This window comes from Phoca vitulina, unplaced genomic scaffold (genome assembly GCF_004348235.1).
Source record: "Phoca vitulina isolate PV1807 unplaced genomic scaffold, GSC_HSeal_1.0 scaffold12, whole genome shotgun sequence".
Classification (NCBI taxonomy): Eukaryota; Metazoa; Chordata; class Mammalia; order Carnivora; family Phocidae; genus Phoca; species Phoca vitulina.
The window spans coordinates 33,253,452-33,281,065 of NW_022589715.1; the positions used below are offsets into that span (position 1 = coordinate 33,253,452).

General features: G+C 40.3%; 1 protein-coding gene across 2 annotated transcripts; it reads left to right on the forward strand.

Moving 5' to 3' along the window:
- Positions 1-2,523: 2,523 nt before the first annotated feature.
- On the forward strand, positions 2,524-26,160 carry FAM161A (FAM161 centrosomal protein A). Of its 2 annotated transcripts, XM_032410896.1 has the most exons (7): positions 2,524-3,186; positions 11,217-11,455; positions 13,612-14,778; positions 15,138-15,305; positions 17,094-17,193; positions 24,007-24,161; positions 24,596-26,160. In XM_032410896.1, exons 1-7 carry the CDS (start codon positions 2,986-2,988, stop codon positions 24,732-24,734), a joined length of 2,169 nt encoding a protein of 722 aa, XP_032266787.1. In that variant the 5' UTR covers positions 2,524-2,985; the 3' UTR covers positions 24,735-26,160. The 2 variants fall into 2 exon arrangements, with proteins under 2 accessions (XP_032266787.1, XP_032266788.1); XM_032410897.1 differs by lacking the exon at positions 15,138-15,305.
- The last annotated feature ends 1,454 nt before the right edge of the window (positions 26,161-27,614 follow it).

A 27,614-nucleotide genomic window follows, 5' to 3' on the forward strand; every position in this document is an offset into this window, starting at 1 on the left:
ATCGAGTCCCGCATCGGGCTCCCTGCTCAGCGGGGAGTCTGCTTCTCCCTCTGACCCTCCTCCCTCTCGTGCTCTCTGTCTCTCATTCTCTCTCTCGCAAATAAATAAATAAAATCTTTAAAAAAAAAAAAAAAAAAAAAAAAAACGAAAATTTTTCCAGTATTGGAAAACTATTATCTCTTTCAGCAAAGAATACTATTCAGCACTTTAAAAGGAACAGACTGCTTAAATACACAACATGGATGAATTAAAAACAAAAGAAACTAGTATGCTGAGCAAAAAATCTGAAAACAAAAAGAGTACATACCGTATGATTCAATTTATATGAAGTTTTAGAACAGTCAAAGGGATGGAATGGGGGATAGGGTGGGAAGGGGCACAAGAGATCTTTCTGGGATGATGGAAATATTCTATATCTTTTTTTGTTGTTTCAAATTTTTATTTAAATTCCAGATAGTTAACATATAGTGTAATATTGGTTTCAGGAGTAGAATTTAGTGATTCATCAGTTACATATAACACCCAATGCTCGTCATAACAAGTGCCCTCTTTAATACCCATCACCCATTTAGCCCATCCCCCACCCACATCCCTCCATCGACCCTCAGTCCGTTCTTTATGGTAAAGAGTCTCTTGGTGGGGCACCTGGGTGGCTCAGTCATTGGGCATCTGCCTTCAGCTCAGGTCATGATCCCAGAATCCTGGGATGGAGCCCCGCATTGGGCTCCCTGCTCAGCGGGAAGACTGCTTCTCCCTCTCCCACTCCCCCTGCTTGTGTTCCCTCTGTCGCTGTGTCTCTCTCTGTCAAATAAATAAATAAATAAAATCTTAAAAAAAAAAAGAGTCTCATGGTTTGCTTCCCTCTGCCTCTTTTTTTTCTCTTTCCCATATGTTCATCTGTTTTGTTTCTTAAATTCCACATATGAGTGAAATCATGGTATTTGTCTTTCTCTGCAAATGCTCTATATCTTAATAGTGGTATGATTTCATGAGTGTACGCATTTGTCAAAATTCATCCAACTATGCATTTAAGTTCTATTCATTTCACTGTGTATGTTACATCTCAATACAAAAGTACAAAAACAATTCTTCTTGTGATGATGTAAGATTTGTCATTTTGTTCTTGTAGATCTGTCTTTCCATTTCTGCTCTACATACTTTGCAGCTGTATCATTAGATATCTGCAAATATAGAATATTGTTGGTGAATGGAAACTTTTCTGCTCTTCTACACACACACACACACACACACACACACACACAGAGAGACCATGTCCTCCACACTCATTCCTTCTATTCTTTCCTAATCTTTTTTTTTTTTTAAGATTTTATTTATTTATTTGACAGAGAGAGACACAGCGAGAGAGGGAACACAAGCAGGGGGAGTGGGAGAGGGAGAAGCAGGCTCCCCGCTGAGCAGGGAGCCCGATGCGGGGATCGATCCCAGGACCCCGAGATCATGACCTGAGCCGAAGGCAGACGCTTAACGACTGAGCCACCCAGGCGCCCCATATTCTTTCCTAATCTTCCATTTGCAGTGCTTCAGCATATAGGCCTGTCTTGCTGTTTTGGGGTCAGGCTTACACCAAATCCCAAGAGGGGCACGTGTGGCCACGGAACCATCTGCATGTGAATGACTAGAAGTCCCTACTCTGGTCACTTAGGGCATCCATACCTCATGAGCTTCTAGCTCTGGCTTCTGCTCAAAATCAAGCCAGTATCTGTTCCATTAGGCAAAGCAAGTCTCAGCCAAAACAAAGAACAGCCTGAAGGAGGTGGGGAAATAGGGGATTTTGCAGGTGCTCACACTCCAGTCCCCTGACCAAGAAAGATTTGGTAAGAAGGGCTCGGGGGTACCTGGCTGGCACAGTCAGTAGAGCATGTGACTCTAGATCTCACCTGAGTTCAATCTCCATGATGAGTGTAAAGCTTGGTTAAAAAAAAGAAAAGAAAAGATTAAAAAAGAAAAAGCGCTCAGACCTCAGACCTCAGAGGTTCTAGTAAGCACAAGCTGCATACCTTACCTTTATGGTGGCGATGGCTGGTTGTAGGGCAAGGGGTCGGGAGGAGGCTAAAGGATATGAAGGAGAGGGTGAGGGCAGCCTCAGCCTGAGGGAGTAGGGATTTAGGTAGCAGGTGGCTGAGACTGCACCACAGCCACATGGCGTAGAGGGAAGGCGCCATTTGAAACGCCCAAATCCTGAGTGGGGAGCTGTTGAGAGGGTGAGGTGGAGATAGGGTGTGTCTGTGGTTACTGTCGGGCGCTTGCACCCTTCAACCCCACCACTGTAAAGTTGATGGACCCAACCAGCAAACCCCCGGTTCATAGACCGGCAGTATCACTCAGCGGTGGGTGGGCCAGGCTCCACCCAACTCTGGGCTATTATTGGTCAAACTAAGAAAAAAACCGCGTGTGATAACTAGCAGCCTCCTTCGGGTTGGTTGATTCCTGCGAGCTCTCAAGTCAATCAAAATAGAATATACCTCACTCCTTCCCATTCTCTGGCTCCCGGGGGAGCCATGTTAGGTAAGAGATGCATACTGTGTCAGTGTTTCTGAGATCTCCACACAATAACATCTCCTGCTTTCCTCTGCCGCCGCCTTCAACAAACGTGTTATTTCAATGAATGAAAATGCGCTTTTTTTTTTTTTCTACAAAGCGAGTTGTTTCACTGGTATAATGTGAGAAGTGTGCGTTTAGGCGGTGAGGCGCGAAGCTGGCGAAGATGCCCTGTTCTGCTCGCCAACCCTCTAAACCAGCAAAGATTCAGTACTCACTCCCACCATCCAGGAAGCGCCCATCTCGGGTTTCCAGCGGCCGGAAGGGAGTGTGAGTGATTCTGGCCCCTCGCGGCCCCTGTAGCGTCCCTAGTTACTAGGCCCCTAGTAACCGCCCGCCCCAAGCCAGGAGCCGCCGGGTGGCCTGAGTCGGCCCAGCTTCCCCGCCCCGGGCCAGCGCGGGCGCTCAGGCCTCGGCGGCGCGCTGATGGCCGCCTCGCACCGAGCGGCGAAGCTGGAGGCCTCCAGTCTCCAAACCCCGGAAAATCCCAGCACCGGAGCGCAGGTCGCCCAGTACGAACGCGAAGACCCTTTAGAGGCCTTGGCGGCGGGGGCGGTGGCTGCGGCCTTAGAGGAGGAGGAAGAAGACGAAGAGAAGGAGAAGGCGGTGCTGCCGGCGCGGGCGCGGGTAATGCAGGGGCGGGTCGTAGGCTGGGGCTGGGTGTCCGCCGGGTGCTGGCTGAGGGCTGGTCCGCGTCCCCGCTGGGCTGAGGGACCGGCTGGGAAACGCGGCGCCCTGTCCAGCTCCTCCCTACCCAGTAAACCTGGCCCACCACCTCTCTGCCCCACGGAAGAGCCTCAAAACCGAGGCGTTGGAAAATCTTTTAATTTTTAACAAAGAGATTGTAAAAATTTCTTGGAGAGCATTTATTTCTAGGGAGTATAAAGTACAGAAGTTTACTCCTTTTGCTCCAGCATCTGTTGGAAGTAGTTACTGCTTTTTCTTTTCAACTTGGGGAAAACTGATGTTGATATACCCCATAGTGGATAGCCCATAAAACTCAGGTGAATCAACTGTGCTGTCGGGTGTGGTTTATTGTCACCTTAAAGTCTTGGTTAGTGCATTTTAACACAACATTGTACATGAGAGGCGGTGTTTAAAATCGTTTAAGAGTTCAGTGGGCAGATCATACACAGATTAAAGTTAAACATCCGGAGAAGCAAATTACTGAGGTTCCAATTTCCTAAACGACTCTTCAGGGTGAGAAAGCCTTTTCACTGATCAATTTTCAGTGTCAAATGTGTCGTGAACACCTGCCCATCAGGTAGAGGGCTGAGTCTGCCATCTACTCTTATTCACTTAAAAGATGGGAACAGTGAATTTTAACAAGCAGTGTGCAGATACAAACCTCCTTACCCCCAGTTAAAGATTTTTTTTTTTTTTAAGATTTTATTTATTTATTTGACAGAGAGAGAGAGAGCACAAGCAGGGGGAGCTACAGGCAGAGGGAGAGGGAGAAACAGACTCCCCGCTGAGCAGGGAGCCTGAAGCGAGGCTTGATCCCAGGACCCTGGCATCATGACCTGAGCTGAAGGCAGACGCTTAACCAACTGAGCCACCCCGGCGCCCCTCAGTTAAAGATTCTTAATACCATTTGTCCAAAGCTTCTCTGATACAAAACACTGGTCTGTGGCTAATAAAATCACTGGATATTTTGGAATTCTAACCGTTTTACACTAAAACTGTTAATGAGAAAATATGTAGCAACCCTTTTATGGTCAGTATTTCACCAACAGACAAACACCTTGAGGTTCTCCAGAGTAAGGCAGATTGAGACCCTGAACATGAACCAGGGTCAGAGTCCTGGGAACAGTTTCATTCATGATAAAGTTTCTCCACAACACAAATCTCAGTACCCGACAAAGGAGGCAAAGTGATAGAGGAAAAAGATTTGAATGGAGGAAGAGGATTGGGAGTCCTGGATTAGGATCCGTTCTCTGCCATTTGCTAGGTGATATTAAGATGTAACTTTCTTCGATCTCATTTTCCTTATATGTAAAAGAACTATAATAAATGTCTCTCTTGTCTCACCGGGATATTAGAAGAACCAAATGAGAAAATGTGTGTCGTATCTAAAGAACAGTTTATATAAATTCGTAATAATAATAACAACTGCCAGTGAGACTGTTATTTGAACAACTCACCCAAAGATTAAATAAATCTCCTTTGGCTTGCTGCACTAGAGGAGTCTGTCATTTCTGTAGTGGCAGGCATACTTCCAGAGTGCCCTGCTGAACTGCAAATTTGTATTAGAAATTTAGTACCTTAGGAGACATTAGTTTATCTAATAAGCTAGTTTTAAAGGGACAGGATCCTATCAAGCAAACAAAAGGGAGCTAAGTCTTATGGGTTTGACACTGTTCTTAAGACTTACCACACTTGGAGGATCCACAAGCGAACCTGGATGAGCTGCCGCAGTAGACCTGATAATCAGAGGGTACTGGTTGGAGGAAGAAGCCCTGAAAAGGCAGGAAAGGGTGCAGGAGCCAAGCTTGTCTTCTTCCCAGTTTGTCTTGGGTCTCTACCTTGATTTTTATTTTTTTATTTTTTATTTTATTTTTTAAAGATTTTATTTATTTGACAGAGAGAGCACAAGTAGCAGAGCTGCAGGCAGTGGGGAGAGGGAGAAGCAGGCTCCCTGCCGAGCAGGGACCCCGAAGTGGGGCTTGATCCCAGGAACCCTGGGATCATGACCTGAGCCGAAGGCAGACACTTAACTGACTGAGCCACCCAGGCGCCCCTCTGCCTTGTTTTTTAAAGATTAATTTGTCTCAACTTTGTCATCTATAAAATGTAGTAAGCTCAGATACTATATGCACCACACAAGACTGATTAGAGGGGCGCCTGGGTGGCTCAGTTGGTTAAGTGTCTGACTCCTCATTTCAGCTCAGGCCTTGATCTCAGGTCTTGATCTCAGGGTTGTGAATTCAAGCCCCATGCTGGGTTCCACGCTGGGCATGGAGCCTACTTAAAAAAAAAAAAGACTGATTACAGAGAACCAACTGTCACAGTAGGCTCCTTTCAGTCCTTTGGTTTGCCAAAACCAACCCCATCCCCCTCTTGAACACACCCCTTGCAGGACTCTGAGCCCATACTGGGCTCTGAGGCATGTTCCTTGAATCTAGCCTCAGTTGAAGATAGCACTCCATAGGCCTTGTTACGTGGTTGATGATAACATGGGTAAAGCAATATTCTTTAATTCACAGTTAAAGTTTCACTGACTTTCCTAATGGGGTAACCTTTTTCAACAAATATCAAGCAGTTATTAAGTGCTAGTTACTGACTGTTCATTCAGTTGTGAGTGAAGCAGACATAGAGCACATCATCACCAACCTTCCAGTCGGTGGGGAAGTTAGATAATACAAAACGAATAGTCAAATGTTTATAAGATGAGAAATGCTGGGAAAGAAATGAACAGGTTTCTATGATTAAAAAAAGAACTAGCCGGGAACCTACTTAAATGAATTAACATTTAAATCAATGCCTGGTAGATGAGAAAGAGCAACCATCTGAAGACTAGGGGTAGAAAAAACATTCCAGGCAGAGGGAACAGCATGTGCAGAGGCCCTAAGATAGGAAGAGAAATTGCTTTGTGTGATTGAGGATCTGAAAAGAGAGAAGGTGGGGGAGAGAGGAAGGTGTTGGGGAAGGAGACGAGGTCGGAGAGGTCAGCTGGGCCTGATCATTCACGACCTTTAAGATCAAGGTAAGGAGTTTAGTGTTATTGTTGGTACAGGTACAGCAGGAGGTCCTTGAAAACTTTTAAGAGATCCGACATGTTTCTGTTTACATTTTTAAAAGATGACTGATGGCTCTGTGGAGAATGATTGGAGACTTTGACAAAGCAGAAGGAAGGCACCACGTTGGGTGTGGAGCCTACTTAAAAATATATATATTTTTAATAATAAAAAAAAAGGTGCCTGGGTGGCTTAGTCGGCAGAGTGTCTGACTCTTAGACTCAGCAGGGAGTCGGCTTGAGATTCTCTCCTTCTCCCTCTGCTCCTCCACCACTCGCTTACGCTCACACTCTCTCTAAAATAAATAAATAAATCTTAAAAAAAAAAAAAAAGAACCTAGTGTTTAATAGTCAGGTAGAGAGGGGCGCCTAGGTGGCTCAGTCGTTAAGCATCTGCCTCCTCAGGTCATGATCCCAGGGCCCTGGGATCCAGTCCCACATCGGGCTCCCTGCTCAGTGGGAAGCCTGCTTCTCCCTCTCCCACTCCCCCTGCTTGTGCTGTGTCTCTCTCTGTCAAACAGATAAAATCTTTAAAAATAAATAAATTAAAAAAATAAAATTTCAAATGCTACAAGGGTGCCTGGCTGGCTCAGTCAGTAGAGTATGTGACTTGATCTTGGGGTTGTGAGTTTGAGCCCATTTTGGGTGTAGAGATTACTTAAAATCTTAAAAAATTTCAATGCTACAAATAAGGCACAGGCCCTTTTAACACTTCTCCCCCCAGAAAGAAAATCTGACACCCCCCTACCCCCCACCACTGGTAGCCACTGTTTTGAAACCAATATATAGTCTTCTGGGTTTTTTTCTGTTTCCTGTGTACATAATATTTTAATATATGGTCACATTGTGTATATACGTATTATTCTGCAGCTTGTATTTTCTCTTACATTTATTGGGGGGTTTATCCATGTTAGTATATGTATCTACCTTATTCCTTAGAAATCTTTTCTTTTTTTTTTTTTTTTTTTTTTATTTGAGAGAGAGAGAATGAGAGAGAGAGCACATGAGAGGGGGGAGGGTCAGAGGGAGAAGCAGACTCCCCGCCGAGCAGGGAGCCCAATGCGGGACTCGATCCAGGGACTCCAGGATCATGACCCGAGCCGAAGGCAGTCGCTTAACCAACTGAGCCACCCAGGCGCCCCTCTTAGAAATCTTTTCAATGCAAAGAAGTTTTTAAATAAAAATTCCAGAACTGCCGATGATACTACATAGACAAGAACACAAATAATAATGAGTGCTGGTTACTAATGAAGCAACATGTGCTGGAAGGAGTCATTATCTAAATGGGTCAAGCCAATCTAGGGAAGATTATCCTCTAATCTGGTGGCTACATGTACAACATTCCATAGAAAGCTGACAATTAAAGGGAAAGGGTGCTATTTCAGGTTCTTGGAAAATAATGTCGGCCTATGTTATTTGATATACTAAATATTTTCTTCTGTGTGGATATAATTAAAGGTGACATTAGAATTGGAAGTTGCTTATTAACCATTCACCTGTTTTAGATAAAACACTGAGAGATCACTTTATCTGAAAAATTAAAAGTATTAAGCTGAAATGGAATGGCTACTGTGCAGAAGTCAGTGCCTGAGTTTTTGATACCTGCACCATCTCGTCAGAAGCTACTCATCCTTCTATAACTTTTTCAGTTTTTCCAGGTCCAAATACATTTTATCCTTTTTGTGGAAATGATTGTTATAAGGCCTCCTTTTAAGTGATGTTCTAAAAGAATGAATGAAGAGCGTATGGATGCTTTTGCCAAAAATAGTTCTTTGGAATATCCTCCGATTTTAATTTTAGTTTTTGGAAAATAATCCCTTTCCTTAATACTGAGTGGAATATAGCTCTTTAGGGCAGCCAGTAATTCTTCAAAAGATTCAGTCCTCTGTGAGGGAATACCTATCTTCTTCCCCCTGTGGAAACTTAATATTTTTTTTAGCTTATATTCCTTCATCCAACAAATATTACTTGAGTATTTGCCATTGGCCAAGAACTTTCTAGGCACTGGGAACACAGCCATGAACAAAGCAGACAAATCCTTGTCTTTGTGACACTTCCGTTTTGGTAGGAACAGGCATACAACACACAAATAAGTAAAGTCATGTAGAATGTCAGTTGGTGGTGAGTACTTATGAAAAAAATAAAGCAGAAAAGGGAGGCTGACAATGAGTGGGGGGAGAGGTTGTAATTTCAAATCAGGTAGTCAGTGAAGACCTTATTGAGGAGATAACATTTCTTTTTTTTTTTTTTTAAAGATTTTATTTATTTATTTTGACAGAGAGAGGGAACACAGGCAGGGGGAGTGGGAGAAGCAGGCTTCCTGCTGAGCAGGGAGCCCGATGCAGGGCTCGGGCCCAGGACCCTGGGATCATGACCTGAGCCGAAGGCAGATGCTTAACGACTGAGCCACCCAGGCGCTCCTGAGAAGATAACATTTCATTAAGACCTAAAGGAGTGAGCAAGTGGGCCGTGCAAATATCTGGAGGAAGAGCATCCCACGGAGAGGGAACAGCAAGTGCAAAGGTTCTGACATGGTTTTGCTGATTCTGTGAGCATTGGAAAACCCGCAAATTGGAAGCAGCTGCTGCTTCTAGAAGGACCTGCTGCTGCCCAGGGGAAGAACCGTTGCTGGGGAGGCTCAAGCAGACAGAGAACTAACAGGAAGGAATAGAGTCCCTTTCTCTTCCAGCCTTGCAGTTTCCCTCTAGTCTTACCTTTGGCAGAGCCTAATGGGGAACAGCTGGCAAAGCAGAAACACTGCGCAGAATCCCATCCCCAGCATCACATAGCAGGGGCTAGATGGGTGGCATTGGAGCCAAGAGACAATAGTTTAACACCTGGCTCACCTACTTTATGTGTCATAAAATTGATGTTCAGAAGGTAAGTGCCCATGTCACATGGCTAAGAAGGGCAGAACCTAGGCTTGAATGAGAATGCTGATGCCATGCCTGTAATCTTTCTCCCAAGGCATGACAACGCTCCAAACTGAAAGTTATTTAACTTCCATACGGGTGTTTATTATTGAAGGGTTATAAGGAAGCTGAAACCAGGTAACCAGTGAGTGGTTGGGAGCCAGTAGTTAAATGAGAAACTTCCTGCTTGCTCCCTAAATTGCTTTATGCATTTTACTCTCCTCTTATCCTGCAACTTTGTGCACCTTGCTCCCCACCATATTGTCCGACCCAGCTGCTTTTACTAATGTCATTTAGCTTCAACTGGAAGTTTATCTGGAGTATCCTTTTCCTTTTGCCCCCTACACTCTTTCTGACCCCCCAGATTCTTCCATTCTTTGACTCATCTCAAATATCATCTCCTCCAGGAAGCCTTCCTTTATCTTCCAAACTCAAACCAAACTAAAGCTCCTTTTGTTTGAATACCCTTGTCACTTGGTCTTTATATCTCTCCTGACCACTTTCTCCTTCATATCAGTCCTCCTCTCCCTGCTTATTTTTTTTAATTTTTTAATTTTTTTAAAGATTTTATTTATTTATTTGGCAGAGAGAGAGAGAGTGAGCACGAACACAAGTAGGCAGAGCGGCAGGCAGAAGAGGGAGAAGCAGGCTCCCCGCTGAGCAGAGAGCTGGATGCGGGGCTCGATCCCAGGACCCTGGGATCATGACCCGAGCCGAAGGCAGACGCCCAACCAACTGAACCACCAAGGCACCCTTTATTTATTTATTTATTTTTAAGATTTTATTTATTTGACAGAGCACAAGCAGGGGGAGCAACAGACAGAGGGAGAAGCAGGCTCCCCACTGAGCAGGGAGCCCAATGTGGGGCTTGATCCCAGGACCCTGGGATCATGACCTGAGCTGAACACAGACACTTAACCGACTGAGCCACCCAGGTGCCCCTCTCCCTGCTTATTTAGATGTTGGTGTTTGTCAGCATTTCCATCCTCAGGTTTTCTTTCTTTTTTTTTTTTTTTTAAGATTTTATTTATTTATTTAACACAGAGAGAGAGAGAGAGAGAGAGAGAGAGAGCACAAGCAGGGTGAGCGGGAGAGGGAGAAGCAGGCTCCCTGCTAAGAAGGGAGCCTGATGCAGGACTCGATCCCAGGACCCCGGGATCATGACCTGAGCCAAAGGCAGACACCTAACCATCTGAGCCACCCAGGCACCCCATCCTCAGGTTTTCATCTCTCATTGCTCCATTCTCCCTAGTCAACCTTATCCACGTCCAAAGCTGTACCTGTCACTTCTGTGTGCACTGGTACCTGCCATACCTCCCTCTCCAGCCCAGCCTTATTACCAGCTCTCCATATACATTCCCCTCTCCCCCTCCCCATTTCCTGGACATCTAGCTGCCCTGCTATCCCTTCAAACTCAGTGTTTCTAAGACAGAGATTAGTTTCCTTTCCCTAAAACACTCTTTTCCACTGTATTCCCTATATTGATGCATGGCAGCACCACCATCTACCTAGACAGACAGCACTCCAAACAGAAATCTTTTTACTTTCTTGCCCACAACCCAGGCCATTATCAAGCTGATACTTCAGCCTCCTAAATCTCCCAAGGCAGCCTCCTTGCTTTTGTCCCTGGCACTGCTCCCTTTATTTTGCCTTTAATATCTCTAACTCAGACCTTTGCAATAGCCCATTAACTACTGCCAAACTTACCTTCCTTCACTCTCTCCCACTTGCTACGAGAAGACTCCTTCTGAGCATTACTATGTCACTCCTCTGCTCACATACTTCAACGTTCCTGTTGGCTATGGCCTGGCCACCTGGGCTCTTGGTTGGGGCTCTTGACATTGTACATAGTTCACAAGTAACTTATAATCCATTATGTGTATGTAGCCTACAAGTAACATATAACCGAATTAAGTGTACACTTTCAGAAGCAGCATTGGGAATCGGTGTCAATTTAATTTGTCTTTCAGTTTTAACACCATATGACAGGTTTTTTTTCCTCTTACCAGGCTGATTTTAACATCAACATTTCTGAGGTGGATGAACAAACACATATAAGCAATGAGGACTTTGTGGACTTTTCTGATATATACCACTCTAATGAAGAGTATTTTAGGAAGCTAGAAGAGCTGAAAGCTGCCCACTTGGACACTATGGCAAAGTTAGAGAAGATGTACCAGAATAAATTAAATTTAAAAGAAGTTCAGCCAGTGACCATCAGGGAAGAAGCTTCTAGTGTCTCTTCTAGGTGAGTTTGTACATAACGTTATTTGTGGGCTGTAAAATGTATTCTTAAAAGTGCAGAACAAAACTATTTCAGAATATTTTCTCTCAACTATCCCTTTGTACTTTTAATGATATACAGAGGTTGGATTTTATTCGAAATGTGTGATGGCTTATCCACCAATGGCTTCTTGTTTTGAGAGTCATTTGGTGGTCATTTAGTCTTTTCTCTCTGACCTGCCACTCACAGAACTATAGATATGTATCAACATATTTAGTCTGGGCCATTTTTAAATTTTTATTTATTTTTATTTTTTATTTTTTTAAAGATTTTATTTTTAAATAGTCTCTACACCTAACGTGGGCTTGAACTTAAAACCTGAGCTCAAGAGTTGCATGCTCTACCAGCTGAGCCAACCAGGCACCCCTAGTCTGGGCCATTTTTAAATGATAAATATTAAAATTTAATTTTAAAATCCTTTACATTATGTGGATTAACATGAGTTCAGGGGCACCTGGGTGGCTCAGTCAGTTAAGCATCCTACCCTTGATTTCAACTCAGGTCTTGATCTCAGGGTTGTGAGTTCAAGCCCCGTGTTGGGCTCCATGCTAGGCATGGAGCTTATAAAACAAAACAACAACAACAAAAAACCTGAGCTCATTAAAAATATAAAGTACAGGTACAGCTCTCTCTCTTGAGTGCGCCCGCTCTTGTATCTCAAGAGTGTACTTTTTGCTTTGATAAACTTTCCCATTTCTGTTACTCAAAAAAATAAATAAGTAAATAAATAAATAAATTATACTATGCACACACACACACACAAAGAGTTCAGGACTAAGACATAAATCTGATTCAGGTTTTCAAAATAGTCTGTAATTTCTGGACCCATTTCTGCTATGAACTCTCTTGTTTGAAACTTGAGGCAGGTCCCTTAACTCATCCCGTTGGTCAGTGCTAATTGTGCATCTCCTGTGTGCCAGAAGTTGCCTGGGCACTGAGGAGTCAAAAATCGAGATGCCCGGGGCACCTGGGTGGCTCAGTTGTTAAGCATCTGCCTTCGGCTCAGGTCATGGTCCCAGGGTCCTGGGATAGGGCCCCGCATTGGGCTCCCTGCTTAGCGGAAAGCCTGCTTCTCCCTCTCCCACTTCCCCTGCTTGTGTTCCCTCTCTCGCTGTGTCTCTCTCTGTCAAATAAATAAATAAAATCTTAAAAAAAAAAAAAAAATCAAGATGCCCTTAAGGAGCTCAAAGACTAGCTGAGAGCCAAAAATTGTGATACAACATGATGTAACAGTGCTTTGGAGACAGAGGAAGAAGCGATTGATCATGTCATGGTGTTGGTAGAGGGACGCAGGCAGGAATTTTCTATGGAACTGTCATATCCAAGTTCAGTATTAAAGGAGGAGTAGCTGTAGCAGATGCAGGAAACAAGGAGTGGGCTTCTAGGCAACAGAAACCATGTGTGCAGAGGCATGGCGGCATGAGAAATCATGGTGTGTGTGAGGAACTTCCTGTGGTTGGATATGACTTAAGATTGGTAACTGGAGGTAGAGAGAGGCAAGAGGTGAAACAGGAAAGGTAAACGGGGACTAGTCTTTTTTTTTTTTTAAGATTTATTTATTTATTTATTTGAGAGAGAAAGAGTGAGCAAGAGACAGCACAAGCTCAGGGGAGAGTCAGAGGGAGAGGGTGGAGGAGAAGCAGATTCCCCACTGAGCAGGGAACCTGACACAGGGCTTGAGCTCAGGACCCTGGGATCCTGACCTGAGCCAAAGGCAGATGCTTAACTGACTAAGCCACCCAGGCGCCCCAGACAGGGTCTAGTCTTGAAGGACTTTATAATCTAGACTTTGTTACAATGGCAAATCATAGAAAAGTTTCGAGAAGGGGAGTGACATGACTAGATGTATGTTTTAAGATGGTGACTCTGGAAAACATGTGGGGAATTTAATAGAGCTTAGCCACAAGGAGCCTCTGTTGCCTCCGGTTCCCCTGTAAAAAGAGGGAGTTGAATTAGATAAATTATAGGCATCTCTTAGCTCTATTCTAAATAAAAGTGATAATTATAAGGCCTATCTATCCAGCTCCTATCTTCTGATTATACCTTGATTTTATAGTTCTTAATTTTTATATTTGGTCACATGCAACTGAGAGTGTAACTTAATTATTCTTCTCTTTTAGGTCTGAATCAGAAAAAAACTTCTATCACCCTATCTCGTTAATGACATCATTTTCAGAACCTGATTTAGGACAGTGTTCCTCCTTGATTATGTCTTCCTCTGAAGATGAGTTGCCCAACTCAGAAAAAGAGTATCCTGAGAAAAAGAGGATGATGAGCTATGCTAAAGAACTCATCAACAACATGTGGACAAACTTCTCTGTTGAAGATTATATTCAGTGTAAAGATGCTAACTTCCCAGCAGTTGAAAAAACAAAGAAGAAACCAAGAGAATGGGTGCCAAAGATTACAGTACCTGAGCCTTTTCAAATGATGATTAGGGAACAGAGGAAAAAAGAAGAGAACATGAAATCTGAATCCAATATTGAAATGGTACGCCAACTGCTCAAAGAACAAGAAGAAGAATCAGAGTGTAAGAAAAAATTCCACGCCAATCCAGTTCCTGCATTCGTCTTTCTCCCCCTTTATCATGACATAGTCAAGCAAAATGAAGAACGCAGGAGACGTTTGAAGGAAAAAACCAAAGCAGCTCTTTTGGCCTCACAAAAGCCGTTTAAGTTTATTGCAAGGGAGGAACAGAAGCAAGCAATCCGGGAAAAGCAGTTGAGAGACTTGTGTAAGTCTAAAAAGAAAACAAATCGATTTAAGGCCAGACCTGTACCTCGATCTACTTATGGCTCAACCTCCAATGAAAAGTTAAAAGAAGAAGAGCTCTCTAGAGACCTTATGACGCAGCTGAGAGCCCAAGAGCTTTTACAGAATTCATCCCCTCTGCCTTCTAGGTCAGGTCACAGAAGCTGTGCTCCGAGGAAGCTCAAGTGTCCTGAACAGGCTGAAAAGTTGAAGTGTAAACACAAGTTTAGATGCCAGAGTGCTGATTTTGAAGGCCTTCCTGAGAGATACCAGAAACACCTCTCAGAACAGAAGTGTTCAAAACTCCTAACTGGCCGTAAGCCATTTGATCTTCATGCAGCTTCCAATGCATCCACTAAAAGAGAGAAGATGTTGGCAGACATTGCAGCAGATGTAGAACGTTTAGAAGAAACACGGCCTAATCTGTCTCCAAGGCACAAGTCGTCAGGAGGAAGTGCAAGTGCAAAGCCTGTGCCTTGTAACTGCAACCCTCCGATGCCCACAGTATCTTCTAGAGGCCGAGCGCAAGCCACGAGGTAAATGACTAGGATGTAGTACCAGCTGACTCATGGTTGCTGAAACAGTGTTTGTAGCTCTATTGATTTTATGTCAGTCAACTTGAAAACATGAAGAAATTGTATTTGCTAATATATTTTACTATATTAGATAGAGCATTTTGCCAGAGGGTGTCCTTCTAAGAAATGAATGTATTTTCCAGTTTATGAATCTTCGGGGATAGAAAAGATTAGTTAGCCTGTTGATTTCCTGTTTCACAAGTCAGAGCCTTCTCAAAAGGTTGCCTTTTTTCAACGTTTGAATTTTCCCATGTTAAATCTTTGCTAAACAACATTCTCATTGGCTTAAAGGGAATTAAGCCTTAGTTTGTTGCCCTCAGGAGATCACTTGAGGAAAAGAAAATGTTGGAAGAAGAGAGAAATCGGATCCTAACTAAGCAGAAGCAAAGAATGAAAGAGTTGCAGAAACTCCTGACAATCCGGGCTAAGGCTTATGACTCACATCAAAGTTTAGCTCAAATGTCTAAATCCAGAGTCAAATCTCTCAGGTACCATAAAAGAATCCTGAACCTCTAGATCATTGGTTTTCAAACTTTCTTTTTTAATCAGCGGATATAATATATGAACAGATTAATTAGTATTTTAGTTTCTGGGTTCAAGTTGCTATCACTTACACTCAACGTACACACACATACACATTCACACTCACCTTACCTCACGGTGAGGATCATAATGCCATGTTGATGAACAGAAACGTTTTATATTGTGGCCATAGTTAATAGTTGTAACTGTATGTCAGCATGTAATCTTTTCTTTTTCTTTATACTATTTTTTTGTTTGTTTAAGTAGGCTCCATGCCCAATGTGGGGCCTGAACGTGACATGACCTGAGACCAAGAGTTCTATGCTCTACTGATTGAGCCAGCCACGGGCCCCTTCTTTATACCATTTTTGATTGTACAGTACAATATTGAGAAAAATCTTTTTTTTTTAAGTTTTTTATTTTAATTCCAGTATAGTTAACATCAAAAAATCTTGATTCATACAGATAAAGCTCTTTTTTAATAGTTTGCCATGTAATCTCAGAATATTCTTCAACAAATAGATCTGTCAAAGACCTTTGTTCTAAGGTCTGCATGAAATCTGATATCACAAATTAACACATTGATGTCAATTAACACCAATTAACACGTGTATAAGTGTTTAGTGGTGTATGTTGCATTTCATTGCAGTTTTAATATAAATAAATATAATATAAATAAATAAAAATATTTGCAGAACCCCTTCACAGAACACTGGAATTCTGCAGTACAAAGTTTGAAAACCAGTGTTCCAGAGGAACATTTTTCTGTAAAAATGTTCATGTTTAAGTAGGAAAATATCTCCCCCAAAGCTGGGTAAGTAATATGATTTATTAATTTTTAATCTGATTTATAAATAACCCCCCAAATTTATATTTGCTTTTAATTATGAGTATTCCTTTTTAAATACATAGTGTTTATAATTATATTCCTTTATAATGTATATTATGTTTATATTCCTTATAATGTATATCAGTGTAATTCATGATAGAGGGAGAAATTTGATGAACTTGAACAAAAATTTTTTAGAAATATACTATTCACCCTAAGAAAGTAAACTGGATTTTTCATAATACCAATTTTGTGTATAATTAAGCATAATTATCTTTCTATAGTACAATTATTTTCTCTAATCCATGAAATCTTATTATCTTAGTAGAGTTAGTATGTTTTACATAGAGGAAAAAGCATATTTTAATCATTATAGGATCTTGTGCAAATAGTAAGTACATTTACTGTGAATTTATGTATTTTGGTTCCTTTTCCTCTAGATGTTCTATTCCCTTACTCCCTATTTTCCCCTGACCTGCTCCCATTTAATTAACTTTGCCACCAACCTATGGGAGATCTCATTTAGGGGGAAAAAGAAGAGCAGGGTCTTGTTTTTCAGAATAAATTCCTTAAAGAGAAGATATCTAATTTGGACTAAATTTTCTTGGTTTTCTGCACTTAAAAGTGAGTCAAGAGGGCATTTATTCATCTCTCCAAGACAGTTTAAAGCATTTTTAATACATTATGTCTTAAAAATTTCAGAAACATCAGAGTATCCAGACTGTTCCCAGGATGTAAAATGTGTGCTCTCACAACCTAGGGTTTTTATTCTGCATTCCATAAAAATTTACCAGTCTAGGAAAGGAATTGTGGTAAATTGTAAGCCGTGCTCATAATTTAATTTCTGATCTGTCATCTAAGCTAAATGTTATATGTGTAAGTTATTATTTCTTTTTAAAATTCCATTCCTTTTATTTGATTTTAGAAAAAGTGAAAAGGAAAGGATGAGAGAATACCGACAAGAACTAGAAGAAAGAGAAGAAAAATTAAAACACAGGCCGCTACTATTTGAAAGAGTTGCTCAGGTTGTGTTTGTTGGAATTTAAGAGCTACAGTCAGCTTTTTTTTTTTTTTTTAACATCTCTAGCTCCTAACTTACAGTCCATTTTTCTTATATGTTATATAATTTATTGAGACATACTGTCGTTTCTGTGACAGCTTCATCAAATCAGTCAAGTAAGTTTGTGCTTAAATCTGAACATCAAATCTTGTTGAGGCGGCATGTCAGCTTGGTACAGAACATGCTGCTAATGCAGTCATAGTCAAAATAAGAGTTTCACAACTTGTTTTTTGTGGCTGGTCTTTTTTTTTTTTTTTTAAGTACCAACTTAGCCATATATTAAGGTGAGTCTTCATGATATGATTTGGAAGTCCTTGAAGAATTAAAAAATGAAACAAAATGTTAATGGAATCAGATTTATTACTGCCAGATTTTTTTTTTCAGTTTCATCGAGATATAACTGATTTAGAGCACTGTGTGAATTTAAGATGTACAGCATGTGACTTGACATACATATATGACAAAACAATTACTACCATAAGTTTAGTTAATAACCCACATGTCATATAGATACCAAACTTTTAGGATTTACTAAAATCTGAGCTTTTAGGATTACTCTTTTAGCAACTTTCAAATATGCCATACAGTGATACTAACTACCGTCATCACGTTGTACATTGTATTCCCAGTGTTTATTTATCTTATACTTAGAGGTTTATACCTTTAACCACCTTCATCCAATTCCCCTGGTAACCACAAATATGATCTGTTTCTCTGTGAGTTTGTTTTGTTTTTGTTTTTAGATTCCACATATAAGTGAGATCTATAGCATTTGTCTCCCTTGTCTGACTTATTTCACTTAGCATAAAGTCCTCAAAGTCTATCCATATCGTTGCATATGGTAGGACTTCCTTTTTTTTTTTTTTTTAGGACTTCCTTTTTTATGGCTGAATAGTATTCCTTTGCCCATATACCACATTTTCTTTACCTATTCATCTTTTGATGGATACTTACGTCTTGGCTATTATAAATAATGCTTGGCTATTATAAATAATGCTTCAGTGAATGTGGGGGTGCAGATATCTCTTCAACATAGTGATTTTGTTTCCTTCAGATAAATACCCAGAAGTTGGATATGGCTGGATTGTATCGTATTTCTATTTTTAACTTTTTGAGAAACCTCCGTACTGTTTTCCATAACGGCCGTTCTATTTTACATTCCTACCAGCAGTGCACAAGGGCCCCATTTTCTCCACATCCTCACTAGTATAGCATTTGTTATCTCTTGTCTTTTTGATACGAGCCATTCTAACAAGTGTGAGGTGATACCTCATTGTGGTTTTGATTTGCATTTCCCTGATGATTAGTGATGTTGAGCACCTTTTCAGGTACCTGTTGGCCATTTGAATATCTTCTTTGGAAAAATGTCTATTCAGATCCTTTGCCCATTTTAAATTGGATTATTTGGTTTTTTGCTATTGACTTGAATGAGTTCTTTATACATTTTGGGTGTTAACCCCTTATCAGATATATCATTTGTAAATATTTCCTCCATTCAGTAGGTTGCCTTTTCATTTTGTTGATCGTTTTTTTAAGTGAGTCTATAATTTTCATTCTTATCCACAACTGCTGAAAGGACTTCCTTTTTTTTCATTGGGAAAATAATTTGGTCCTGTGGACAGTGAGTCCTGATTTTACTAAATTTATAGTCGGTTTTACAATCTTACCCTAAGAGATACCTGTCCATTTCGCATCATCTTCTTTGTACTCACAAGGGAGGTGTTCTTGTGGGTGACATGGCTTAACAATAGAATCACTGGAGCTTACAGGTGCTGTGTTGGGAATTTCAAGCTGTTGCATTTGGAGCTTCCTGCCAGCATTATAGGACTGCCCTTCTCAATGATGTGCTGAGGACAGGGACAGGTATTATAGATGAATTTATATATTCAATCTCGCAAAGTTATGGGAACCCTTTACTTACAGATTTGGATATAATTTTATGTGATGCTTTTCATTGTAGAGGGTGGGTTTCTTTTTTAGTATCTCAGTTTCAACTTTAGAGGGAAAAATACAGAAAAATTCTGTATTAACCTAGCAGAAAGTGATTGACTTTTAGCTCAAGGTAGTTATTTCCTGCTCCCAACTGCAGGCTGTTATATCTGTTTGTCTGGTGGTTGTACCTACACAGACTTCGCACAGACATCTTACATTCATCTTGCCTCAAACTAGATCTTCCTCTTTGATTTCCTGTTTTTGTTGGGCCACAATTTTGGTGACTGGGAACCACTTTTCCTCCCTCTTTCAGTTGCCACTGAGAGACCTGACAAGTTTTCTTCCTAAATAATTTTTGGATCTGTCTTTCTCTATTCCTGATGGTGAAATGCTATGTGAAGCCTCTATTATGTCCTCTCTGAGTTATTGTAATGGTTTGACTGGTTTTTCTGGCCTTGCTCTTTGCAAAGCCACCCATTATATTTTCACTTTACCATTCCTGTTCTCTTGCCAAAATGTTAATCCTGGGTAGGTAGTAAATAACCTCTGGTAACAGTGACAGTCATGCATTTTCACTGATTCTACTCGTTCTCATTTTCAACGAATGGTATCAAGAGGTCTTGTCACTGACTTCTTCAAACAGTACTTCAAAGTGGGTATTCCTGTATTACAGAGGAAAAAGCTGAAGTTCAAAGAAGGTAAGTAACTAGTAAGGTTTATAGTTAGTCAATAATGGAACTAAGATTGGACCCAAGCCAGTCTGCTTCCAAACACTTAAGACTAAGCTGTCCAGCTTTCTCCCAGAAGATAACTCTGTGAGTCTTAGCATAGTGTATAGAACTCTCTACACTCCGATCCCTGTTAACCTCTAATTGAGTAGATTCTAAATTCTAAACCAAATTAATCAACCACAGCACTCCCCCCAACCCCCCCACCATGGACACCCTTTACTTTCAGACCGTACCAGACTACTAGTTTCAAACTTGAAATCTTTATTCATGCTATTTCTGAACACTCTTAGAGCCTCTTCCTGTTTTTCCTCCTGATCTTTCAAGTCTTCGTATAAAATCACTTCTTGCATTGTTTCCCAGGTTGGATTGGGTGCCGTTTCCTGTGTTTTTCATTACCGTCTCCATGCCTCTGTCTTCACTCCTGCTGCACTGTGTGGGAATTAGCTGTTTCAGGATCTCTGTTCCCTTTTAGCTAGTTACTTTTAAAGGTTGTGGTCAAATCTTTGTATTCCCAATACCTAGCACCTAGGATAACGTCTGGCACAGAGGAGATGTTAATAAACATTTGTTGAACCAAAACTGAACTGTCAAGATCAAATTAGCCAGATAATGACCTCTTGTTTTTTTTCTGGGATTAGCCGGGCGTGAGAGCGCCGAGCTGACCTGTTAGTGATGAGTCTCAGCCTGAGTAAGCCGTTGTGCCTTGCTGTGAATTCCTGCTTCCAAGCACCAGAGAAAGTGAGGCAAAATAAGCAGCGTGTGTGAAATTAAACCCATAGAGAAATTTTAACTGTTGAAAACATAGGTCAGTTTCACAGCTGATTTCTACTTTTGCCACTTCTGGCCCTCACATATGCTGGTCCCTTTGTCCAAAAACACTTTTCTCTCTCCATATATATACCCCCCTTACCTCCCATGAGGACTTGTTACAAAAGAAGTATTCAGTAATTAAATAAATGAAAGAATTACTATAAATGAAACTTATAGTTATGAAAAATAAGTATTTTCCCCCTTCAAATGAGGGCACTGATTGTAGACAAATTTTCATCGTTGCATGTTATTTTGATTTCCTGAAGAAGCAACACTAATTTTTTTTGTGTGATCTTTGATAGCAAAATAAAATAATCATAATTATTTTGTTTTATTATTATTTTTTTAAGATTTTATTTATTTGTCAGAGAGAGAACGCAAGCAGGGGGGGAGCGGCAGGCAGAAGGAGAGGGAGAAGCAGGCTTCCCACCGAGCAGGGAGCCCAACGCGGGCTCGATCCCAGGACCCTGGGATCATGATCTGAGCCAAAGGCAGACGCTTAACCGACTGAGCCACCAGGCACCCCCATACAGTTATTTTAATTGTTCCTCTTATCTCATAGTCTGTGCAATTAATTCTTTGCATGGTAAAATGAAAGGAGGAAATGTTTATTTCAATTAAGAATAATTATATACTATTCACCTTGATATAAAATATTAAAAGGTAATTCTATGTATAGAGTGACTGGCAGTGACTCACCATTGCTTTGGTTTTGTTAACATAAATTAATGCAGTTTTTTCTTGCAGTCTGTTTTGCTGTGACTATTGCTGCTAATTAACAGCTGTTATTTAATAAATTCACTCACAACTTTGTGCACTATCCATTTATTAGTGTTAATTGTGATCTTGCTGCTGTTGAGTTATTCTCTAGCAGAGTAAGCCTCTGATCCAGGACAGAACAAACCATGTTGTCCTGTTTCTTGGAAATCACAGGGTTTATTAATTGAGTAGATTCTAAATTCTAAACCAAATTCAAACGAAGACTTAATGAGCACTGACTTTGGTATTTTAATTTCTTTTATATTTAATTTGTTTACATCAGAATATACTGTTCTTAATGCATTTAGAGTTAGGTTTGGGGTTTCTTTATTCTGCTTTACCGTCTTTGGGGCATAGTTCTTATCTTCTCACTTTGCCATGACTTTCAGGTCCTCAAGGCTTGTGTGTTGGTGTTCATAGCTTCTGGATGCATTTTTTTTTTTAAGATTTTATTTATTTACTTAGAGAGAGAGAGTGAGAGAGAACACGAGCAAGGGGGAGAGAGAAGCAGATTCCCTGCTGAGCAGGGAGCCTGATGCCAGACTCGATCCCAGGACCCTGGGATCATGACCTGAGCCAAAGGCAGATGCTTAACTGACTGAGGCACCCAGGCGCCCCTCTGGATGCATTTTTATTAACTTTTCTAAAAATCGTTTTTAGGGCGCCTGGGTGGCTTAGTTGGTTAAGCGACTGCCTTCGGCTCAGGTCATTATCCTGGAGTCCCTGGATCGAGTCCCACATCGGGCTCCCTGCTCGGCAGGGAGTCTGCTTCTCCCTCTGACCCTCCCCCCTCTCATGTGCTTGCTCTCTCTCATTCTCTCTCTCTCAAATAAATAAATAAAAAATCTTTAAAAATAAATAAAAAAAATAAAAATAAAAAAATAAAAATAAAAATCGTTTTTATTCATAGTGGGTGCCTTTTAGCAACAGTTTGAGTGCGTTTTCAGTTTTCCAGAGCATCAGGAAATCACTGGTGATGGTTTATCCATTGTAATCGGTCTTTGCTATTTTGGTTTCTCCCGTGGAACACTAGATGCTATAGTCCCTCATTATGCTGGAGTCCTTAGGTTAGGCAAATAAATATCTGACACCTGCATTGCTGGAGTCAGGTTTAAGCTACCTTCAAACTCCGGGATGAGCACTACTACTTAGAGAAAGCAGCATGGTGCAGTGGAAAAGACCCAGGAAATGGTCAAGAGACTTGGTTCTACCACTCACTATCCTTGTGACCTTAAGCAAACTGCTTAACCTTAGTGACAGTGGGGAGTGTTTTGGTTTCCTTTTTTGTTAAATCTGGGGGTGACACTGGGTGCTCTCCCACACCTTTTCCAATATGGGGTGCCATTGGTGCCCTGGAACTGGCCCATTCCAAGTCACCTTGCTTCAGTTGGAGGTCCAGATGGCAATTCTTGGCCCTATACTCATAGGAGGTAAAAGGTGACCAAAGCTGAGGCACTAGTGTGAACCCCAGTCATCCTGTGACCGACCCTGGAAAGCCCGTTTTCTCAGGAACTGTGATGACTCCTGTCTTGCTTCAGATGTGAGAGGGTCATCACAATTTCACCGGTCCCAAAGTCAGGAAACAACATTCTGGAGACTTGAACCGAGTTCTAAATTCTTGTTCTTTTTGCTGTATCCATTGATTCCTCCAGAGTAAAGATAACAACAGTGATGAATTTATCATCTTTGATGGATTAGAGATATGGCATGTAAAGAATAAAAATTACAGTAGGTACATAAACTAAAAGAACCATCTGACAACTATCACAAACTTATTTTCTCCCTGGTTTTTCCAGATAGTCTTCAACAGTCATAAAAGTATTTTTTAAAAAGTATATAAAACAGGTATAATGTAAAGAATAAACTATAGGCCAAAACTCATGTGGCTAGTACCTAGGTTAACAAACAGAACATTGCCAGCACTCCAGAAACCCTTTGTGCCCTTCCCAGATCAAAACCCTCTCCCACTCCCCTAGAGGTAACCACCATTCTAATTTTTGAAATTAGTATTTCCTTGTTTTTGTTATTATTGTTGTTTGTGTTTTGCAGTTTTACCATCCTATGTACCTATGCCTACACAGTATAGTTTGGTTTTACCCATTTGGGGACTTTATGTAAATGAATCATACATACTATATGTATTCTCTTGTGTTTTGCTTCTTTTGCTTAGTAGTATGTTCATGAGATCCATCCATATTGTTATGTACAACTAGAGTTCATTCATTGTCATTGCTTTATTTTATTCTGTTGTATGAATAGACCACTATTTATCCATCCTATTGTTGAGAGATATTTGGGTTGTTTCCAGTTTGGGGTTGTTACAAACAGTACTGTCCCGAGTATTTTGGTACAGGTCTTCTTGGGCACATACGTAGGAGCTTCTCTGCGTATATGCCTGGGAGTGGGATTGCTGGTCAGAAGGTCTGCATACAGTCAGCCAACTGTGATTATTGGATTTAATTTTCACTGGAGCTTTTAACCCATACATTTTTAATGGAAATTTAAAGTCTTTTGTTCTCTTCTAAAAAGGTTTGTCTTTCCTATAGAAAAATGCAAGAATGGCAGCAGAAAAGCATTATTCTAACACCCTAAAAGCACTAGGACTATCTGATGAGTTTGTTTCAAAGAAAGGCCAAAGTGGAAAAATAATTGAGTACTTCAGCAATCAAGAGAGGAAGAGTTTCACTGAAGATAAAGAAAGGTAACATATATAAGATGTCTAAATGGTTTACCTTTGAAAAAATTCTTACCTGCCAGAAAGCATAAAATTCTGTCCTATATTTTTAAAAGATCTTTTAACCTAACAAAATGCATGCGAACTGTTGTAAAACATTGATATTTTAACACTTGGCACATTCAAAATATTACATGGTGATGAAGTAAAGCAGAATGATTTAACTTTCTGACTGACATAAATGATGTAAATAATAAGATGCTTTCAAATGAAGTTTAAAGATCAATCAAGGTTTGAAATAGATTAGTTCCCACTTGGCACTTTTGTAGAGTTTTCTTGATAAATCAGAGCTCATACACTTGAGGAAGGAAGACTGCGTGATGGCGTACGTTGCAAAGGGTTTGTTGACCTTTAAACCAAATCATTTTTCCTTTGAAAGACTAATAAATTTCTTCCTCCAGCTTTGATGAAGAAGAAAAAATAGAAGAAAGAGAGAATGGGGAAGAAAATCATTTTACTGATACGAACAGCCAGGATTCTTACAAGGAAAAAGAGGAAACTGATGAAGAGAGCAGAGAAGAGCAATCTGTTAAGGGGTAACACGGACTCAGCGGGCCGCCTGTCTGTGCCTGTGCTAAGGCCGCGGGCCTTAGCGTACGTGCTTGTGGTGTTCAGGACATCCATGAGAGCCCTCCAGTAGGTGCAGGGCTCCTGGGCAAAGTCATCTGTAGCCTGAAAAGGCCAAGTCCAGCCGAAAGGCTGTGGGGTCAGTTAATGTAAGGCTTTGCCTAGTCAGGTTTTTAATCACTCCATATGGTTTGCAACTTTGACCTTACTTGTATTTTTAAAAAAGCATTTGAGAATCATAGTTGTCACAAACTGATTAGTTATAACAGTATATGTTACTTCCTTATTTGGGGTGGAAACAAATGGCATGGCATCGAGAGCAGAGAGAAGTATTGGCTTTTGGCGATTTGAAAAAAATTTTCTGGGAAGTCTGAATCAATAAATAGCTTTAAATTATACTATTTGCCCATTCTTTTCCTCTGCAATACATCTCACAGAATGAATCCTCACACTTGTTTTACTGGGTATGTTAAGTTTCTTATTTGAGCCATTTTTGTAAAAAGTAATAAAATATAGGAAAAAATAGGTACTTAAAATTGGTGTTCATTTCTGCACTGTTTGCTGTTAAATTATCCACACTATCATGACTTTTTCTTTTTATCCCTAGTTTTATTCCAAATTATTTTTGATATGTAAATTATTAGAAAAGTTTTTATACCAGGTTTTTTTTTAACCCTATGTATTATGACAGAAGTAATTATAAATATCTGAGTTATAATCTTAATTGGGGGTAAATATCAACACCGTTGTATATATGATGAAATTGTGCATAATAACTTGTCCGAGGCAAATCTCCAAAGTAATTCAGATTTAACTCTTTAATACTAGACCCAGTTGTGCTCAAATTTTTATACATTATTGCAGATGTATTTTGTCTTTCTGTGTATGATGTATGAATCTATCATTTTTCCTCTTTAAGCAAATTTTTGTTTTAAAAATTCAAACCAGACATAAAGATGTGATAGGATAAGACATTTTCTTTTCTAAAAACAACCTCCTTTAAAGAGCATGAACTAATTAAGGTGTTTTATAATAGCAGTGTTTCCCAGCTGGAAATTTATGCTTTAAATTAAGAAATAAGGTGATTTTTCTCAAGGGCACATGTTTCCTTGTAATTCCTTCCTACAGTTTGTGTTAAAACTATTTGTCACTATAATTAGATTGTAAACTCTTTGAGAGTTGGCACCATTTTAAAATTCATCTTTGTATTCCTTTAATATTTTGCACCAGATTGTGCATATGGTGGGGACTTAATAAAGGCTTGGATGAGTAAGTAGATGAATATGGTTTTTAATTATAATTATTTCAGAATGAGTACACATGGGATTAAAATCATCTCCCTTCTAATTTATTGAAAGCCTGTGAAATATAACCCACAAATTGTAATATTTAAAACATGACTTGCTAACAATAAAAAAATTAAAAAAAAAAAAAGAAATTATCTGACTTACATTTAAAAAAAAAAAAAAAAAAAAAAAAAAAATTAATTCCAAGGATTTAATTTTAAAAAAAAAAAAAAAAAAAAAACATGACTTGCTTCCAAGGATTTGCTCCTCATTCTGTCCCTTCTCAGTTCCATGGGAATAGTGTGGGACTTGGTTTCAGGACCAATGTTCAGTTTTCTTTTCTCTAAAAATGGGAGTAGTACTATTTGGGTGGCTGTAGGAAGGATTGGATGATATCATGTATGGAAAAAAACTCTTTGGAAACTAGGCTATTCGAATGATTAGTGTCAGAAGAAAGAATATTCCTGGGGCGCCTGGGTGGCTCAGTCGTTAAGCGTCTGCCTTCGGCTCAGGTCATGATCCCAGGGTCCTGGGATCCAGCCCCGCATCGGGCTCGCCATGCTCTGCGGGGAGCCTGCTTCTCCCTCTGCCTCTGCCTGCCGCTCCCCCTGTTTGTGCTCTCTCCCTGACAAATAAATAAAATCTTAAAAAAAAAAAAAAAAAGACATTGGTGCTAGCAGCCTGCCATGCCAAAAGAATTAAAAAAAAAAAAATAGAAATAATGTTTGGAGGCACTTTGGTGACTCAGTCGGCTCAGGTCATTATCTCAGGGTCATGGGATCGAGCCCCGCTTAGGGCTCCACACTCACCAGGGAGTCCGCTTGAGATTCTCTCTCTTCCTCTCCCTCTGCCCTTCCTCCACACACACCCCCCCCCGCATGCTCTCTCCCTGTCTTTCTCTTAAATAAATAGATAACTTTGAAAAAAAAAAAAGAAATAATGTTTGAACCACTTTTTAAAAAAAATATTTTATTTATTTATTAGAGAGAGAGAGAGAGAGAGAGAGAGAGCATGAGCGGGGGAGGGGCAGAGGGAGAGGGAGAAGCAGACTCCCCGTTGAGTTCAGAGCCCCATGCGGGCCTCAATCCCAGGATCCCGAGATCATGATCTGAGCAGAATTCAGATGCTTAACTGACTGAGCCACCCAGGCACTCCCAAACTGTAAATATAGTTCTCAGGTGGTAGGTAACTGAAAATGTGCATTTGTATCATCAGAATTGGCTCCATAATTCTTTTCACTTATGGGATTGTCTGTTATTCATGATTAGCCTAGCATCAAGAAGAAGGTTATGCTCCTTTCCCCTTAAATAAGAAAAATATTACTGGGTTACCTAGTGGCCTCAAACACATATTTCTTCAGAAGAAATCATCTGGGTAATGGAGGATTAAGTGATTATATATATATATAGATATATAATAACATAATTATATACTTATATAATATAACTTTAATATACTTATATATACTAAATTTTTATATTCATATAATATATAGTATATACAAAATATATATTATGTATACTGCATATGCACATATAAGTATATGTATGTATATGATAGAAAATTT